Source organism: Megalops cyprinoides, chromosome 3, assembly GCF_013368585.1.
Source record: "Megalops cyprinoides isolate fMegCyp1 chromosome 3, fMegCyp1.pri, whole genome shotgun sequence".
NCBI classification, from domain to species: Eukaryota; Metazoa; Chordata; class Actinopteri; order Elopiformes; family Megalopidae; genus Megalops; species Megalops cyprinoides.
In genome coordinates, this window is record NC_050585.1 from 42,265,295 (window position 1) to 42,284,731 (window position 19,437).

Below are 19,437 nucleotides of genomic sequence, written 5' to 3' on the forward strand. Positions count from 1 at the left end.
GCATTTTGGCTCTATATTTGACAGTGCACGGTGCTGAAACGTTTATTTTTAAACAGTCGGACCGCGCGCAGTGCCACCAATACTGCGGGAATGTGTTTCACATAGCAATCGAAGATGACAAGGCGAGGGACCGTTAGGAGAAATGTTCCAAATTACTCCAGTACTGGGTCAGATGACGATCGCATCTCCGTCGACGCGGCAGGTGCTACCGCTGCAAACTGCTGTAGCTCAAGAATGTAGATCTTCACGGCTCCGCTACGCGAGCGGGCCAGTGCGTGTCTTACCGATAGCAAAATGATCAATAAAATGAATCAGACGTAGCCGTAATGCTCCGCAATCCCTGCGCTGGATGTGGAGTCATCTTCCACATCTGGTGCCGCGACATATCTCGGTGCTCAGTGACTTTCGAGAAGGCGCTCGATGCAAAGTGAAAGGGACGGGCTGGAATACGTAATAAGGCGATGGGAGCTGTGATAGGGCACAGCGCTCGCTGTAGCGCGTCCTTGCTCGTGTTTGGGGGCGGTCTATCTGACATAGCCACTCCCCTTCCCTTTGGGGCTAATGTGCTTGTGTTTAGTTCTCAGAGAGATAGTCAAATCGGATTCCTTAGGGAAGGGACACCAATCACTCCCGTTTTAACAAGGGGAACAGCACGGGATCTGCAGCCACAAGGGTCCACCTCTTTTTAACTTCCCATTTCTCATTCATCTGCTTTTAACACAGGAAGATCTTTGGTGGGGAAAAAAATAAAAAGAAAGAAAGAGGAAGAAAAAAAAAACTTGCCAGGGAATTATGACACATGATCTAGCACAGTCTGGAAGCTCTACTTGATCCTATTGTTTCTTAAACTGACATCAGAGCTTTTTTTACGAAGTCTCTTAATACAGAAGGGACGTCGTCTACTCTCAAGTGAGCTTTTCTGCTTTTGGGTTTCGTTGTTGCGTTGACATATTTTGTTGCTTTTATTTGAACTGCTTTTTGCAGCGAAATCTGGATTCTGATAACTTGTGTTTCTTTGACACTTTTTTGTTTTTTGCTTTTTTTGTTTTGTCTTCCTTTCCCCTTTTTTCCAAGAAAAAGACATAGGAAAACGCACCTGCATCTTCCGATAGACAATACACTCGTTCGCACGCGGTAAAGCATTTACCCGTGATCAGAGGAAAGCTGGTCGCGAAAGCAGAGGAATAGACACCCAGGGAGTCTGAAAGAATCTGTTTTCATGTTTGGGATTCAGGAGAGTATTCAAAGGAGTGGGAGTAGTATGAAAGAGGAGCCGATCGGATCCGGGATGAACGCAGTTCGAACATGGATGCAAGGAGCCGGAGTCCTGGATGCTAACACTGCCGCTCAAAGGTAAGCCCGAGGCAGCATTCGCCGCTCCGCGCGAGGACTCTCAAAGAACGCCGACTCCTCATCGCTTAATATGCAGCTTGTTTGCAGGTTTCCGAAAAAAAAAAAAAAAGATTCGTCAATGTATGTCGTTAACATACATACTTTACACTCTGTGTTCTCAGAAGTTTTCAGTTAAAGTGTACGGGCGTATTTTGCACCCCGACTCGCGATGCTCTGAAGTGAAGACGACAATCAGTCCCTTGAAAGATTTTCAGAAGTAAAGAAGCGCGACAACACAATGGCACTAAACTAGGGGAAACAACAACAATAACAATAATAATAATAATAATAATGTAGTCATTATTACGATGACACATTTTTGACCAATTTAAAAACATAAAGTATGCATACGTATGAAGTAAACATATGAGATGAAGACTTGAAGAGTTGAAAACCAGTAATATGCCAAAAAGCCATGCGTGTGAAGCGCTTGAAACAATACTAATATATTAAAGGAAGTGTCTGTAATTATTCATAATAGTGACACTTGAGAGTTGAGGATTACTCATGTAAATAAACACAATTTAAATTGTCTAATTAGTTGCATTTCAAAGATAACTCCACCAAGATGCGAAAAAAAGTTTTAACTCTTACACTCTGAGAATAACTCTAAGAAAGACGCTTACTGAAAAGCAGGGTAACAAAATTAAATAACATTTACAACTAAAATGATACCTTGGAAGCCTGTTACCCGAATTATATATATATATATATATATATATATATATATATATATATATATATATATATATATATATATACGTACACATATATATGTATCTCACGAAAAGTTCATTTATACTGTATTGCCACCCTGACGCCGACTTATCCTTGCCTGTCTGCCGCAGCGGAGTGGGTCTGGCCCGGGCGCACTTTGAGAAGCAACCGCCGTCAAATCTGCGGAAGTCCAACTTCTTCCACTTCGTTTTGGCTCTGTACGACAGACAAGGGCAGCCGGTGGAAATCGAAAGGACTTCTTTCGTCGGCTTTGTTGAAAAAGAAAAGGTGAGTTATTTCAATATTAACGTCTTTCAAGTTTGGGAGATTTTAGGGTCAACTTGTGCACTAAATTTCGATGCGCAGGATGAACTGCCATGAGTACACGCTTACCACTATATTCATCCTTTTAATTAAAGAGATTTTTCTTTTTTACACCATTTGTTTATTGGTTTAAAAACGAAAATTTCTTCAACACTGCACACTTTTTGAAGTTTTGAAACACTGAAATGAAACCATTTACATGTTAAATTTAAAGCGGGCTGCTTTAATACACTACTTTTAAAATGAAATTATCCATAAAATATTGATTCTTAAAATAGTATCGATGACACCTAAAATTTCAAATTCACATTTGTTTAAAGAACATATGAGTTTGGCGTGACAGTATGCATTTTTAGCTGTACGCACAGATTGCATTCACCTGGCTCTTTTTGAAAGCATCTGTTATACGTTCGATTCCCTTCTAGTTTATTATATTTTTAACAAGGCATGTAAATTGATTCACGTTTTCACCCGATTTGAACACTACCATGGGTTTGTATTATCATACGTGTCAAACTGCTACACGTAGCCTATACATGTATAAAGTAGGTTATGAGTGAAAATATTTTTTCGTTTACTTGTGATTCCGTTGTCTCCTTTTCAGTCTATTTTACTTATAAAAACGTGAACAGATTAAGCTGATGTCCAAAAATGTATCTGTAATCAATTAATGGCACTTATTCGATGTTTAACACAATGAAGGAATTATTTCACCAACCACTAGCTTTTTCATCACGCTACAGCTGGCTACTGATTCGCTGCGAGTGGCTCCACGATTCAGGTGTATCCCTTGTACTGGCTGGACCCGTCAATAACGGGTTTATTCGCTGCAGTCGCTGCAGAATTACAGGACTGGCGCTACAGCTGTTCAACTGCACGAGGAACATTTATTCATGTTAAACAGCTCGGTCTTGTTCATTTAGCTCCAGGTCTTAATCAAAAATGAACATCCGATACCTTATCAAGTAAAAAAAAAGTACTACAGAAGATCTCTAAAGGTCGTATCATTAACTTATAACTTCAGATAAGTCTCTGATCAGATCCATATTTTTTTCACATGGCCCATAGAGGAGACTGGTTTACAATGTCCCTTACTGCAATCTGTTTATGTGCAGGAAACCAGCGCCGAGAAGACGAACAATGGAATACACTACAGACTTCAACTTCTGTACAGCAATGGTAAGCGTCTGGCGGTGAAATCATTTCTGTTTTAACGTTCACACTTCGGAGTTTGATTTTCACATGAAAGCCTTGGACAATTTGCTGGCCGCACATGATTTTTTTTTTTTTGATGCGTTTCTATATATAAAAGAAACACAACAGCATCGATAATTAGTTCATCCATTTTAGCACTGCATTAGGCTTAATAACGGTGGTTAGGCCTATCAGGCTTCGAATTATAACATTTAAACTAATACCATTTTATAATAGATCGTTTTGGCGGTATTGTGAATAATTAAAAAAAATAACGACAACAATGGAAATGTCTGGCTACAGTCCAAAGAAACACAATTGAAAACCGCATTAAAGGACTACTTAATTCGACAGCTTCCTTGAATCAATTTTATCTCGCCGGCGGCCTAGCTAAAATGTCTACAATCTAAACTATCTTTATTTATAGGAAACAAAATAATAACTGTTTTGGGAAATTAACTGAATACTTAATTGACAACTACTACTGCTGCTACTACTACGTTACAACAACTGCTCCGTGAAAGTCAGCGCAATTTTACACCTGGATGGGTCTCTTGATCTCGTGGTTGACGTGAGCGTTTCTGCTTCGAGGCTCCGTGTACGGAAGCTACGGATCTTGTTTCACTTGCCGGCCTCCTGAATGATTTATTGTTTGAGCATATTATTGAACCTCACAGGCTTAGGACGGTCCGGCTCGTCTAAAACAAGCCTAATTTTCATGACAAGAATCTGAAGATTTTAGAGAAAAAGTGGTTGCTCCTGTTTCTTAATTGTTTATTTCATTTGATGTTCACATTATCGGAAGAAATCTTGTGCTTGTATGAAATCAACTTTGACGGAAAGTAAATAGAAACAAAAGCAAGTGTTATTTACAAAATAATTATTTGAGTTCCATCACCATTGGCCATTGCTGATATTGTCGTAACAGCAATAACCAGAATAATGGAGGTCATGATTATGATAATAACTGTGATGGAAGCAAATAATTTGCTTAGTAATTGTAGATACACGCTCAACTCATTCAGTGCGATTTGGTGACATTTTGATGTTTGTAGTCTCTAATTTTACTTTGCAATAATAATAATAATAATAATAATAATAATCAGAAGGTCAGAAGCTACATTCCCAAATGTATTCTAGTATTTATATTCAAGACATAAAAATCCCTGAATCCTTAGTCAGTCAAACACAGTGAGTGAGGAATGTGTGCGAGGTGAAGCTGTCTAAAGTTTTTTTGGTAAGGACCATATTGTCATGTCAACCTGCCATTCACCTCTAAGATTCCCTGTGTGTGTGTGTGTGTGTGTGTGTGTGTGTGTGTGTGTGTGTGTGTGTGTGTGTGTGTGTGTGTGTGAAATCATGGTGTAATGAGAACTCTTCTCTGCTTTCTGGCAGGCATCAGGACAGAGCAGGATTTTTATGTGCGACTCATCGACTCTATGACCAAACAGGTACAGTTTCTCCAATCCTAATTTACAGACCTTTCCAAAAATTAAGACAAAAACAAAACCACAAGTAACCACTACATACAAGACATGCATGAGTATGTGAGTTTGTACCTGTATGTAGGAGTATGTAGTTTTTGTGCAAAAATGTGTGTGTGTCTTCATAAAGTCTTAATATGTGTGTGTGTGTATTTGAATGAGAGAGTTTGTAGATGTGAGTGTGTATGAATGTGAGTATGAGTCTGTGTCAGCTTGTTTGTAAACAACTGTCTGCATGTGTGATAGACTTTGTGTGTATGGGTGTGTGCGTGAGAGAGAGAGAGAGAGAAAGTGAGAATCTGTGTGTTAGGGAGAGAAAGTGTATGCCTGTGTTTACATGGCAGAGAGAGATTCTATGCGTGTATGTGGAAGAGAAGGAAAGAGAGTGTGTGTGTGTGTGTGTGTATTTATGAGGGAGAGAGAGACTGTGTGTGTGTGTGTGTGTGTGGGGGGGGGGGGGGGGGGGGTTCACGTTGTTCGCACATGTCCCCTGATTCTGGCAGAGCTGATAACCTTGTGGTGACTCTCAGCTATCCCACAAAGGTCTCCATTCAAGTGTCTGTGCTGAGATGCTTTCTCTTGTGTCTGTCTATGTGTGTGTGTGTGTGTGTTGTGTAGGGGAGGGGGGGTGTATTGTACCTTCGGTTTAATCAGCACTTTACAGGCATTCAGTCCAATTTCACAACAGTCAGAAGGCAGTCAGGAGTGTAAAGTTTTTTCAGCCAGTGTTAAGGAGGATAAAAACATCAGTCAAATTGTAGCCCTATTTTTATTTATTAATAACACTGGATGGTGCTGGAAACATTCTTGATACTCAAGCCTGAATGCCTAACATCTGGGCGTTCGGCCTCACAGATTTGTTTTGCAACATTTAGGCCCAGTTTACAACAGCAGAGATTGGTGGAATTAGTAGAGCACCACAGCAGACCGCGACAGTGCTGAGTGAGCCCTGTTCCCTGGCCTTTGGGTGTGACCCGTGAGCGGGCGGATGTGTATCCTAGCCCCTCGGAGAAGGCGTGCTGCTGGAGGCGGGGTGATTAGTTTGTGCCGTATAGCGTCGGGAATCTGTAAGGGTAACGGAGCATGTGCCAGGCTGTTGACACTTAGCGAATCGTGCGCTGTAAACGAGCCAGGGAGGGTGTGTTGTGCCTCGGCGCGAGCATCAAGGGGAAAGTCTGAAGTGGCCCTCTGGAGAATTGAGCCCCGGTGTATGACGACTCGGTGCGTCATTGCATCATATTCCGTGTGAACTTTTTTTTAATTTCCCCCTGTCACTGGGGCCCTGTGCGTGTGCCGTAAATCAGGCGTTTGGTGGAGAGGATTTAACGCATTTATTCATTAGTGGGTGTAATTTGTTCATTCACTGTCGGTTATGAAAGACCACAAGGCAAGTCATTTTGAGCGGGTGTATGGTTAAATGTGATATGTCTTCACAGTGGTGTGGGAGCTGGATTCATACTTTAGACCAGAAAGCTACTGATGTTGTATTCTTGAGCAAGGTGCTTAACCTGCCTGGCTGCTTAAATTTGAATAACGTATAAGTCGCAAAATTTGTCCAGGATAAGTTTTAAGTCAAGCAAATAATAATAACAGTAATTATACAGCACACCCTACAGGCAAAGGGCAGTTTGGGTTAAATCCCATTAGGTCTAAACATAATTTTTGGAAGTTGGATCAGAGTATGCAAGACGGTGAAAAAAGGACAGGTGCTCAAAAGGCAAAACTTTGCAATAATAATATCGCTTCAGCATTGCACGGCGCTGTTTTCTGCGTGACAAGGTTGTGCAGTGAGAGAGAAAGAGGGAGAGAGAGAGAGAAGTGGCGCACGGCGCGAGATAGCAAACTCTGAAGTGCAAAGCAAGGAGATTTGTTTACTTTAATTCTAAAGCAAATCAGATGATTCTTTGTGTAATTACACAATTGTTGCTTATTTAGTGAGCTACAAAAACTTCGCTATACGGCTCGAACGCTTACAGTGCAAGTACAAGTGCAGTGCCTGGATGCAAGTTTCAAGTATAAGGGAAGTCGTCATGTCCCGCGCGTTCTTTTTTGCGCGCTCCCTAAGCAATCGTCAGCTTTGCGTCAAAATTGAAGTCAATAAATGTTCAGTCTTTGCGATTCAGTAGTTTCTCCTTTTCTTTTTGGGTGCTAGATAAATGACTTTGAGTTGAAGGACACCACGCACTAGGTCCGTGTCTTTCATACACCGATATAAATACGAGGACTCGGGGGCAGGCTGGTTTTAGTCTTGCTGGCTTATTTCAATGATCTTTTTTTTTTTTTTTAACCCTGTCAGAGACGCGAAAGGAGCACATTTCTCCTCCCTTTGATATACGGGGTATTGCTTTCCACCGCAGCAGTGTCCTGGAATACCTGTTAATGACACGGCGGGGAGTGGCGGGGAGGAGGATGAGTTCGGCAACGTTGAGGGCAGGCTGGCAGAACGTTTGTGTCAGACGGAGGGATGGGAACGTCCCGTAACTGCAGGCGACAGAAAGAGAGGGCCTTGTGCAGCTGCCTTTATTTGCTGACCACATCCAGCCCCATCATTAATGTTACTGATTGCAGTATTGCAGACGATAATCGGGATTGTCGCGTGACGGACAACTGCAGGTGTCTTGTCACTTGGTGTTTCAACACGGAGGTTTCCTTTGATAGCCTACATAACTCAATTCGCCTACAAATTAGAGTAACTGTACAATATCAGTACAATGAAATACGTTGCTTTACTTTCAAAAGGTTTGTTTTTTTCTACTGTGTCGCCGGGGCATATGGAACTGAAGCTAAGCACACTGTTCGTGATTTAAACCTTGATGATGAGCTGCACGCGGCCCCCGATGCACCGCGACAGGATCAGAAACACACAGTGCGTATTAAGCGAAGTCACAGCCGTAAACCACAGAGTCTAATCCTCACACCAACGCCGTCCAAACCTCTCCAGAAGTAAATAAAAGCCGTAATAATTACCGTCTCTCCCCACAAACCGCCCACAGCACTACTGAGCTGCTCCGTCGGGGTCACTACCGCTGCTACAGCTAAGAATAATAATTAAATAATATAAAACCCACAAGAGCAACAGTAACGATACACCACTGCTGCTACTACTAATACTCTACTTCTAATAATAGTTTCTGTGTAACAAGCAACATTCTCTGGGGAAAGTTCAGGCAATTTCAATTTAACGTTGTAATGTTACCACATTTTTGCCACGTTGTTTTCCTTTTATCACGAGCTGTAAAGGGCAACCAATAACAACGCAGATGGCGATTATAATTACGATAATAATAATAACTGTTATAGTAGCGGTAAGTAACGATCGCTTCAGCATTGCACGGCGCTGTTTTCTGCGTGACAAGGTTGTGCAGTGAGAGAGAAAGAGGGAGAGAGAGAGAGAAGTGGCGCACGGCGCGAGAGGCCCCGGGTGTCGGTCTGACAGCCGTTATCTGTGATCAGCGACTCCAGCGACTGACAGGTCTGATGAAGACGGCGCAGAAAAGCGAGCCTCTCTCACCCCTCGGTTTTCGGCGCCGGAACAGCTGAGCAGGGGGGGGGGGGGACAAAAGCGAGCGAGAGGCAATCGCGACACCTTTTTTTTTTTAAAGCAGCGGCGCGGCCGAGAAGAAAGGCAGTCGCACTCCCGGTGACACGCGCGCAGATGACGGAAACAAAAAGGGAAGTGCGTTTTCATGTATTTATAGCAACTTGTTTACATGCTTCAGATTCAGCCGTCACATCACGCCAGCTGAAGACAACTGCGGGGCGAAATATGAAAAAAGTTACTTCTGCGGAAATGAAATATGTATTATATCAGCGCCTCGGCGCGCTGTTCAGCGAGACGCTGGGCGTTAGGCATGTTTCACCGGTTAAGATTCAGGAGGGCGGCTGGGGTTCAGAGAGTGCCGTGGACTCCGACCGAGAGCTCTCCAGCATGCAAAGCGTGCTTTACGGCCATTAGCGAAGTGGTAAACTGTTTTTAAAAGCCTCCTCCCAAATAAACAGCAGTCCCTCATTAGTTTCCATAGAGGGCTTCTTGTATAGTAAGTTTCCCACTATTTATCTGATAGCTGGATTTGAGACTCTATTTATATAACGCTTACACACCAGCCCAGAACCACTTTACCAATCTAAACAAAATGCACAACGTGATATATATCTCCTATATTTGACATTTCCTGTCGTCTCTGCCCGTTTATAGATTCTGCTGAAGCAGGATAGTAGGTGAATAGAACTCTGTCTTCACTCAGATATTTCAGTATGAGGCAGGTTGCTTTAACACAGTTAGAGACAATCTGGGAAAGATGCCCTGGCTTACCAACACTGCTGTCTCCTAATGAGGAAAAACACTAGTGTCTCTTGGCAACTCAGTTTTAAGCTTGATCGAAACAGAAGCTAAGAATACATCATGGTCTCTCTTTTTTTTTTTTTTACCCTCCGGTAGGACTGTCAGTTTAACCTGTGCTTTGCTGTTTGTGGCCTCTCGGATTTTCAAACTTTTTTCCGGCTGCGTTTGACGATCACACTCAGCTCTGTGGTGTTACTTTTAAAATGGAGCTGCTTTTGCGGGTGTACTTATTTCTGACGAGTTATCCGGCGTGAGCTTAGAGAGGTTTTAAATGAGATGACGGACAGGGTCTGATGACTGAGATGTGCAGGAGTCTGGGAGCACTGTGGGACCTCAGTCTTTGCTGCGGTGTGATTGTGATTGAAAGATTTGGAAAGGAGCTGTTGCTCTGTGGAGAGGGCCCACCACTCCACTTGATACTGTTTCAGAACTAGGGCAAGATTGACAAGCTACGTATTTGTCAGTGTTACCTACTGTCAACTCAGTCTGTGGGTAAATTGCATTCACCGTGTGCTGGGATGACTTCTTCTTCCCTCTATTTTCATTATTTTCAGTGCAGTTTTGTCAGATGGTGTTTTTACATATAGTATTGGGTTGGTTCTTGTTGTATGGCTGTGTTGCTTCACCCCCCGTTTAAAATAACTAAATAAATAAAATGACAAATTTACAAATACAAGAAAAATGTCAGTGATTGTTAGAAAAATTGGAAATAAGCAAGAAAATTAATATTGCAAAAATTATATCACTTCTAGCATGTAACAATCTCGTTGAACTTCTGAACTCAATATTGCAAAAAACACATATATGCAGGAAATATCATGTTCTCTATTTTTTTTTTCACAAGGCGCTGGGGTTACTCTTGTCAGACAGACGTGGCCAGACTGGAACCAGCTCTGAGCTGTAGGTCTGCAGACAGTGATGCATGTGGTTGTGGTTTAGACGACCTTGGCCCTTATTTTCTCAAAATGAAACCAAGCAAACAGAGCTAGTGTCCCAGACATGGCCACCGCAGCAGTGACAAAAAAAGAAGCAGGCTATCACCATTTTGCATCTTTGAGAAACACCTGTATGGCTAAGGCCCTATGGAAATGGTTGATTTCTCATTTTTTTTGTTTTGTTGTTTTTCACTCTATAACTTTGCATTTCTCCACGTCTAGACAAATTTAAGGCAGTGCGGGTTTGTTAGTTGGAGCACATTATTGTTGGCGTATGATTGGTTGAATAGCTGTGCTTTACTCCCTCTCTGGAGCATTGTGGGTAAAGAGAGGGCTAATGGGAATATGGTAGTATTCAGGGAATTTGAGTGGGTAGAGAAGGGGCTGATGGGAAGGCAGCTTTGTGCAGGAAATATGAGACTGTGTATGTTTGGGGAAAGCAAGGGATTTGCACTGCGAGGAAAACGTGTTGTTTGGAATAGGAGGGCAAAAACAAAGCCGGGGTTTTTGGAAGGGGCGGGAACGCTGGGCCAGATGGCTCGCTACGCTGCAGTCTGGCAGCCCAACTGCTCGGCCACCCCCTTCCTCCTGCCGCACGACCGCCGTGCGCAGTCACTGGTGCGGAGCCATCAGAGCCGAAGGAGTGGATTCAGTGTGGATGCGCATACACTTCATCCCTCCTACATTACATTACATTACATTAAAATCCATTACGTTACATTACATTACTATTACATTCATTTGGCAGAAGCTCTTATCCAGAGTGACTTCCGGCACAAAAGAACAGAAGTGTGTCAAAAAGCACAGAGTCTGAGCCGTGAGCGAGCCTCTCCCTCACTTTCTGCTGAAAGGGAGAAAAGTGCAAGGGCTCTGAGGTGTGAGTTGAGTTTAAGCTCTGAGAGGAGGGTGGGAATATAACACTGCATACTTTTACAGGAAGAGTAAGGACAACATTCCTGTAGTGATTTGCAGTCCTGTGGCTAAATATCTGTGCACCTCTCTTTATTTTTGAGTCAGCGTTCGCGAGTCCAGATTGCAAAGGTTCGTCCCATGCCGTGAACGAATCACTTGTGGTCTGGCCAGTGCTTATAGAAGTTTATTTTCATTACCGTCCACATTTTAAACAACAGAAGGATGGGATTGTAGTCCTTGGTGAAATGTAAGCACATCTGCGGTGGTGGTTTTTCCTCCACAGAACTACAGTGACCCCTACTGGCTGTCGTCAGGCCTACGACTCCTGAGTTGTGTCCCCCAACAACCACCCACTGGCTAAATGTGCGGCTCCATAGAATTCTGTTTTTTTTTTTTTTCGATTTTTTGGCAGAAAAAAATAAATGGGATACAAAGATTTTGTGTGTCAATTCCCGGCAGCTCCGCCGTTTTTCTTGGAGTAACTGTGAGCGCGCCAGAGTTTCTCCACGGGCAGAGGAACGGAGCAGAGCCCACGATAACGGAGGGTTTGGCTGAGCCTCGCAAGGGCCCTCCATCTGACGCACCACCTCAGCCTGTGGGACAGCGCCACTCACTGTAGCCCCTTTTTTCTGGAGTGATTTATTTTTCCTCTGCGTAATATTCCGCACCCCGCCCGCGGCCAGGGCTCTCCGGGCCGGTCGCCCTCGGCCAGAAACTTTGAACCCATCTCTCTCGGACTCCTGCGGCACATTGCGGCCATTCACCAGACCGCCTCCCTGCCAGGCCCAGTAAATACATCATTAAGCTCTCAGGGGGTGCCTCTGTGCATGACCTTACTCAAGCGGGAATCTGTTCTTTAAGACGGAGCTACTGTGAGAGGGATGGAGGGGTCACGAGTGAGTGAGTGTGTGTGGTGTGTGTGTGTGTGCATGTGTGTGCGTGTGTGTGCCTGGTGTTTGGGATATGTGTGTGTTTGCATGGTGTGTGGGGTGTGTGTGTGTGTGTACGTGTGTGTGTGTGTGCGCGCACGCATGTGTGTGTGCGTGTGTGCAGTGGTGGAGGCAGTGGGGGGCAGGGTTTGGGTTTTTTGTGATTCTTCTGCGGTTCAGATGTGTATGGTCTGCGGTCAGTATGGTGAGGAGGGTGGTCGTTTCTGCCCCAGTTTGTTAATTTGGTGCTGATTACATTTCACTTTTTTGTTTTAAGACCATGCATTTACCCCCCAGCTCTCAGCGTGTGGCTCACAGCTGCCTCACAATCTTTAGCGCACCCCCATCACCGATCTCCCAACAGACCAGGAAGTGATATTTCCATCAGTTTGGCCAAAGGACAGAGAGCTGGAGAGGGGCCCATGGAATGAGTTAGTAATGAGCTTAGAACACGCAGTCAAACACTTTTCCCTGGATTTGTTTAATGAATACTTACAGACTTTTTTACAGAGCGTGTAAAAATGAAATTCAGTTCCAATTTGAAAGTTGTGCTGTGATAATCTGATAAAATGTTGATAATGTATGAGTACCACTCTGTATGGTGCTGGATGTGAAGCTGAAGAGGGCTATGGTGTGGAGTAGTGGACAAACATCTGTGAGCATAGTCACCAAACCTGGATTGCAACACAAATTGTCCAGTGCTGACCCAGCTCTGAGAATTTTATGTGTAGCTAGTTTCAGTCACGTTGGACAAGGTTGGCCGCTGATCAAAGGAATGATAAAATTAAAACTAATAGATTCCTTTTTCCCCTCTTTTATAGGCAATTATATATGAAGGTCAAGACAAGAACCCTGAAATGTGCCGGGTATTGCTGACACATGAGATCATGTGCAGGTAAGACACAGCTTGGCTTTCCTCTCGGGTCTGTGACAAGGCAGGAGTGTCCCTGCTGCAGTGCCCTGCATTTCAGGAGCCTCATGTGTAGTGAGAGCCTCAGGATATCTGCTGCCTCTGTGTATGCTACACACAAACACCACACATACACACACACACACGCACGCATTTCCTTGGTGTCCACTATGGACAGCATACAATCTAACTGCTGTGCCACTTTCCAATTTAACTTTGATAAACTTACTCGAGCAACTTTGTTGCTTTAAAAAATGTACACATCACCATGAGTTTGGCAGTCGTTGACATTCGTAAAAATATATTGCACAACAATAAAGAAAAATGTAAGGACAAAGCACCGCAGTGATTAGATTGAATTCTCGCTGCCTTTCACTCCTGTCTGATGGTCTTCACTGGCAGCAGTTCCAGCTGGGTAACATACAGAGGAGTGGAACCAGATTAAAACGCACTCCGAGTCTCCAGCTCGTCTGTTTGTGTCTGGTCCAGTCTCGGTCCCCTGTTTTCAGCGCTCATGCTGAGTCGGGCGCTTCTAAACTCCATGGATCCAGGCCCTCCAGAATTTCCTTTGTGTCCCGATTAAAGGACAGTGTTCTCCTGGAGACAAATACAGAAAGAATGTGGCACTCAGAAACCTAGCAGAAAATGCCAGCTCACTGACTTCAGCTGGCAGTGTTTACTGAGGGAGGACTGGGGCTGTAAAATCCCCAAAGTTCCCATGTTAAAGATGTCTACCTTTGGCTTCAAACTGAGGGCGGTGCGCCACAGTACGGCGTCCACTGCAACTGTCACACAATCCCAGCCCTCCAACTGCCGATAAGCAGGTCACCCCCTGTGCCAAGCACCCCCCCCCCCAATGAAAGAGGAAGAGGAACGTCAGGGTAAGAGATGAAAAAGCAGGAGGAGAGGACGAGTCGCCATCAAGAGCTGTACCTTTAATTAAAATAAAAAGATGAATTCCTCCTGCTTAAAACTGGGTTGTGAGGAGAGGCTCACATCTATTTTTAGGACCTCCACGGAACATTTGAACAGTTTTTCTCCTAAAAATATGGAGCTCATGCTTGGTTAATTAGGACAAGCGTAAACTCATTACTCACGTCGAATTTGCTTGTTATTCTGAAGGTAACAAATGCGCGTTGCATTGCGATGTGACAATGAAATATGTGCAAGTGATCAGGGAGAAACACACATGTGCACGTACACACACACACACACATAGACACATGCACACACACACCCATGCATACATGTGCACACACACATACATACACGCACACATAATTATGCACACATAATAATGCTGTAGGAAGAGAACAGCATTAGGTATGGCTGCAGTCTAAACCAAGGCCTTCATGCATCCCCACCTTCAGCTTACTTTTTTATCCATTTATACATTATATCTGCTGAAGTGGTTGAGGTTAAATATCTTGCTGAATAGCAAGACAGCAGAGAACACACCTGTGTATCGAACCTGTGACCTTTTGGTGCTAACCAAGCACCACGCCATCCTCACAAGTATTCCTGAAACTCTTTCCTTTCTTTCCACTTTCGTAGCAGTTGTCGAGACAACAGAGACTGATAGAGAAAGCCTGTGTGATAGAAAAAGAGAGAAACAGAGAGACAGAGAGAGATTGAGCCCCCTCCCCCTCTCCCTTCAGATGCCATGTTTGGGTGCCCGTACAGCTCCCCCCCTCCCCCTCCCCTCCCTCCGCCTGTTCTATGGATGGGGAGGTGCTGATTCTGCACTGGGGGGGGGGGGGGGGGGGGGGGGGTTCAAACACTGCCTCAATTATAAGCTCAAAATGAGTCTGTTCACCATTAATCAGAGCTGCTAATTGCGGCGCGCTACCATTAGCCATATGGTGCCAAGCCAGCTTGTGACCATGGGAGAGAAAGCAAAAGCCTTTTATTTTCAAACACTGGGGCACAGACTGGAAAGGCTTTCAAACACTTTTCAGAAGACAGATTTTGTTTGAAGTCGGTTTCAGGTGTATACGGGTGGAACGCCTGTATAAATGCCAGTGAAGTATACCGAAACTCATTTTTTATTTTGATCCACTCTAATATCAGTTAGGCCCAGGGGGAGGTTTTGAGCGGTAGGTGGTAATAATTAGTCAAAATGCATTTGCGTCTATAAAAAGCGCAGGTTAACAGGTTAGAACAGCAGTCACACCCTCCTGGTAACAGGAATCACCACATCCGGGTAATTACACGAAGCAATTTAGATTTAATTTTCTTCCAAAGCTTTCACAGGAAGAAAGTGTCGAGATTAAAGATGTGACTTCCTTGCATGTCCTGTGGGACAGCAGAGTCGAAAATTAACAGGAAAAAGGGTTACAGAGAAAAGCTGATGGACGCATGTACGCATGTACTAATTAGCATAATTTTCATTGGTCAGTAGGGGTGGGAGAGGAGCCCGCCTCCCCATGGGAGCAGCCTGATGATTGGATTATTAAAAGGTGCCAAAATCACAGCAGCCCTCCCTCTCCCAACTCCCTCAACCCACCAGCTACCCCAGTCCCTTCGCTTCCTGAGCCAGCGGGGTCTCACTTCAACCCGCTTGTGAAAGAACCGCGGAACACAGGAGGCGGAGCTACTCAGGTCACAGTTGCTAAGGAGCCATCCTCCCAGAGCATCGAGGATCCGCTCTAAACTCCAGGGTCCTGCACCTGCCTCCACACGGCAGTCAGGATCTAGGTTCGGAGGAGAACCAGGAATTGAGGGCAAGGGGGGTTTGATCTGTGACTCACATACCCAGTGTGTCTTCCTACTAAAGACAACACTTCATTCATACATACATATTGGCTATGCATCATACAGGCATTATGTAAAACACAGTATCCTTTGTCACATTATTCACATGCTACTTACTATACTCAAGTTACTATATGTGTTATATGCGTTACATTACAAGTATGTGTGCATATATATGTGTAATAAGACACATTACACTTATGCTATCCATTGCAACACACTACGTGTCACATAAAAAAACTATTCATTATAGACAATATGCTAAGTATTATGTGGATCATGTACACATTGCGTATAACACATGCTACATATTTCACACATGCTATATATTTATGTGGCAGATATTACACATAATGCATATTGTAGATGTTATGCAGGCTGTATTATACACACAATATGGAGTACACTCAGTAGGTTACACATCCTACCAATCAGTGATGAATTTCAGGGTTGTATTATTTATGGTAGGGAGCACCAAGGGAAAAGTAAGAGTAGGGTGAGTGAGGTAGAGGGGAAGAGGAGAGACAGAGAGAGAGAGAGAGGGAGAGAGGAGGCTGAGATAACGCAGAGAGAGGATCCATATGCAGAGGTCAGTGGAGCTGGGCTCCTGCTGGAGTGAAACAATGCAGACGGTTTTATGTGACAGCGTCGATCCCCCCGCTCGATTCATGCCCCTCCACCATCTGTGCACGAAACGTGAGCCGCACCCCCCCCCATCCCCCTCTCCCCTGCACCCCTGCCCCCTCTCCTCTCCTCTCCTCTCCCTTTGTCCAGATCTGAGGGGGGTGTCGGGTGAGCCTGCGTTTTACAGAAAGAAGGGAGGTGGGGGATGAGTTGGGGGGGGCTGGTTACCTGCCTCAGGTGATGTCAGGGGAAGAATAACCCCGCCCCCTGGCCTCTCCGCGGCACACCTGTCCCTGTCGGCAGCAGCCTGTCTTCTGGGCCTGCTACCTTTGTGATGTCATAATCAGCCCATATGTGCGCGTTGCATCACTCATCCGGAGCCAGGCCAGGTGCTGTCTGATGGTGCTGTAACGGTGCTAGCACAGGGCTGATCTATGGAGAGAGGCACTCTGTTTAACGGCTCTCTCCTTTTTCTCCTCCTCCCCTCCATCCCTCCCACCCAGCCGCTGCTGCGACAAGAAGAGCTGTGGGAACCGCAACGAGACGCCCTCTGACCCCGTCATCATCGACAGGTAAGACCCCTCCCCCTCTGGATCTGCGCCGCCTCGTTATGAGTGGGCCATGATATCACCACCTCAGCTCTGTGATGTCATCGACTGGCCACTGTGGTGACTGGTGTAAGAGTGGGTGGAGTGTGTGTGTGTGGAGTGGGACGGGCCTAATCTGGGGGCATCCGAGGGTGTCGTCTGTTGGTCCTGCGCCCGCCCTGGTGTGTGCCGTTGTCTCTGGAGAAATGCACTCCGGGGCAGCGATGTTCAGACTGTCCTGCTTATGCATGACGCTCAGTTCCTGTGGGCGAGTGAAGACCTCTTCTTGTTTTTCTTCCCTGTGGTACTGTAATTGTGGAGCAAAGATTGTGAGTGTTTGTTCGGGGCTTGTATGCACTGATGCTTGTGCTGATGAGATGAGTGAAACGACGCCATGAAACCAAGCTGACCCAAAGTGGCAGCAGTGTCTGAGATTTGGAGGGCGTGGTGAAGGGGATGCTGCATCACTTCCTCTGGAGTGAGTGGCATGGCTGATCTTTGCGTCCCTGCCGTGTGCAGCGCTGTGTGCTCTGTGTGGTGTGTAAGTTGATCAGTATCGGGTGTGCAGTGCACACTGCTGAACGTAGCATTATGAGCTGTGTTTAAGGTGTAAAGTGTTACAGTACCATGTTTAAAATGCAACTGTCAGATTGCGGTGTTTAAAGTATAATGTGTTACAGGGACGTGTTGAAAATGTAATGTGCTAGACTGCGGTGTGTAAGGTGTAATGCGTTACAGCACCATGTTTAAAGTGTAAGTGCTGTGTTTGCAGTGTAGTGTGTGACAGTGCTATTTTTAGTGTGAAGTCTTATGGGGCTGTGTTTTTTAAAGTGTAATATGGTGCTGCGTTAAGAGTGCGGTGTGTTATGGTGCTGTTTTTTTATTGTGATGTGTTATGGTGCTGTGTTTACATGTGTTGTCACAGCACTGTGTGTGGAGGGTGCTTTGGCAGCACTGTGTGGGTGTTGCTGTAGTGCGTGCTGTTTGCAGTGTGCAGTGTTATGGAGCTGTGTTAAGAATGTGATGTGTTATGGTGCTATGTTTATACGTGTTGTCACAATGCTGTGTGCGCAGGGTGCTTTGGCAGGCACTGTGTGGGTGTTACTGTAGTATGTGTGAACACAGCCTGCTCCATGCACACACACCCTCCCGTGATTGTCAGAGCTTGAGATAATTCTCCCCTCCGCTGTCATTAATAAAACCCACATGGATAATGGACTGTGAAACAACACCAGCCAAAGTGCCTGAGCCCCACAGCTCCCCCCCCAATCCTGCCTCTGTAGCTGTACTCTCAGCCTTACAATGCGAGGGATCTCTGTAGATTATTATAGGTATTATTAAAACAAGATGTTTCAAAGACCTTTGCATCACCATCCTGACTTCTGCATTTCTGTTGCTGACATTATTGAGTGTGTAGTAATTGTAAGTAATTGTAAACATACCTGCATTATCTGATAGGGGATGCAGAATTTGCACGGACCGGCACTGGAATTGTAGCAATGAATAAACAGGTCCAGAGGGAAGTAGGGAACTTGGGTCAGTGCCTCACAGCACAATTCTCAAGAACCTGGCCAGGAGAGGTGTGAATCTCTCCCATCCTGGAGGAGCAGTATGTGTTGTGGTTTAGAGCCCAGCTGAGCCCAGGAGGTGTTGAAATGCCTGTGATCGTTTGGGGCGAGCCGTTAAGCGGGGAGGTTCTTTATTGCCGATCCTCCTCCCCAGACGGGCCTGGTGCAGATGTACGAGGGGTGTACTCCGTCCCAGGCTCCCTCTGGCCGGCTGCGCGCCAAACGGAACAGGAATCAGAGGCCCGCGGTTCGAACAATTTACGATCGCCGGGAAGTAAATGAGAAATCGCGCTTCTGATTTACGCCACATGGAAATGCATCTGTTTACATTAAAGTTATTGTGTCGTGACCGGGCCCACCGTGATTTGTGACTTGGTGGGGGCAAATGGAAGCACGTTAGAGAGTGCGTTCGTGAAATTTAACCCCTGATGGAGGAGCAGGGTGCACACTGGAATCTCCATCCAATTTTTATATTAAACTTAGTTATGTAATTCCCAGCAATTTTAAATGGGTTATTTCTGTTATAGTATTGCATATTTCTGAAATGTGGAACGCTGCTTACTTAAAATATATATTAACATTATGAAAAAACAATTCCCCCTTATTAATAGAATTTTAGGAGTAACTTTTGTGAGCAGGAATGGACACCTCCATAGGACACTGCTGCAAGAGAAACTGCCTATGCCTTTAACAGTGTGAGTGGGAGTATGTTCTCCCTTGAGTATGCCCCTGATTATGTAACAAGTTGCTGTTCTATTGCATTGT

The 19,437-nt window shown here is 44.9% G+C and overlaps 1 protein-coding gene across 4 annotated transcripts in view; it reads left to right on the forward strand.

The window, feature by feature from the left end:
• The first annotated feature begins 809 nt into the window (after positions 1-809).
• LOC118774858 (transcription factor COE1-like) overlaps positions 810-19,437 on the forward strand; it is a 142,981-nt gene continuing 124,353 nt past the window's right edge. For 2 of the 4 annotated variants that reach the window (XM_036524408.1, XM_036524409.1), the window contains exons 1-6: positions 812-1,353; positions 2,241-2,397; positions 3,549-3,612; positions 5,023-5,078; positions 13,051-13,124; positions 17,021-17,089. In XM_036524408.1, the coding sequence (XP_036380301.1) occupies positions 1,220-1,353; positions 2,241-2,397; positions 3,549-3,612; positions 5,023-5,078; positions 13,051-13,124; positions 17,021-17,089 (554 nt within the window). In that variant the 5' untranslated portion in view covers positions 812-1,219. Of the gene's footprint in view, positions 1,354-2,240; positions 2,398-3,548; positions 3,613-5,022; positions 5,079-13,050; positions 13,125-17,020; positions 17,090-19,437 lie in introns of all 4 variants that reach the window. The other 2 variants (XM_036524410.1, XM_036524407.1) reach the window with 2 other exon arrangements.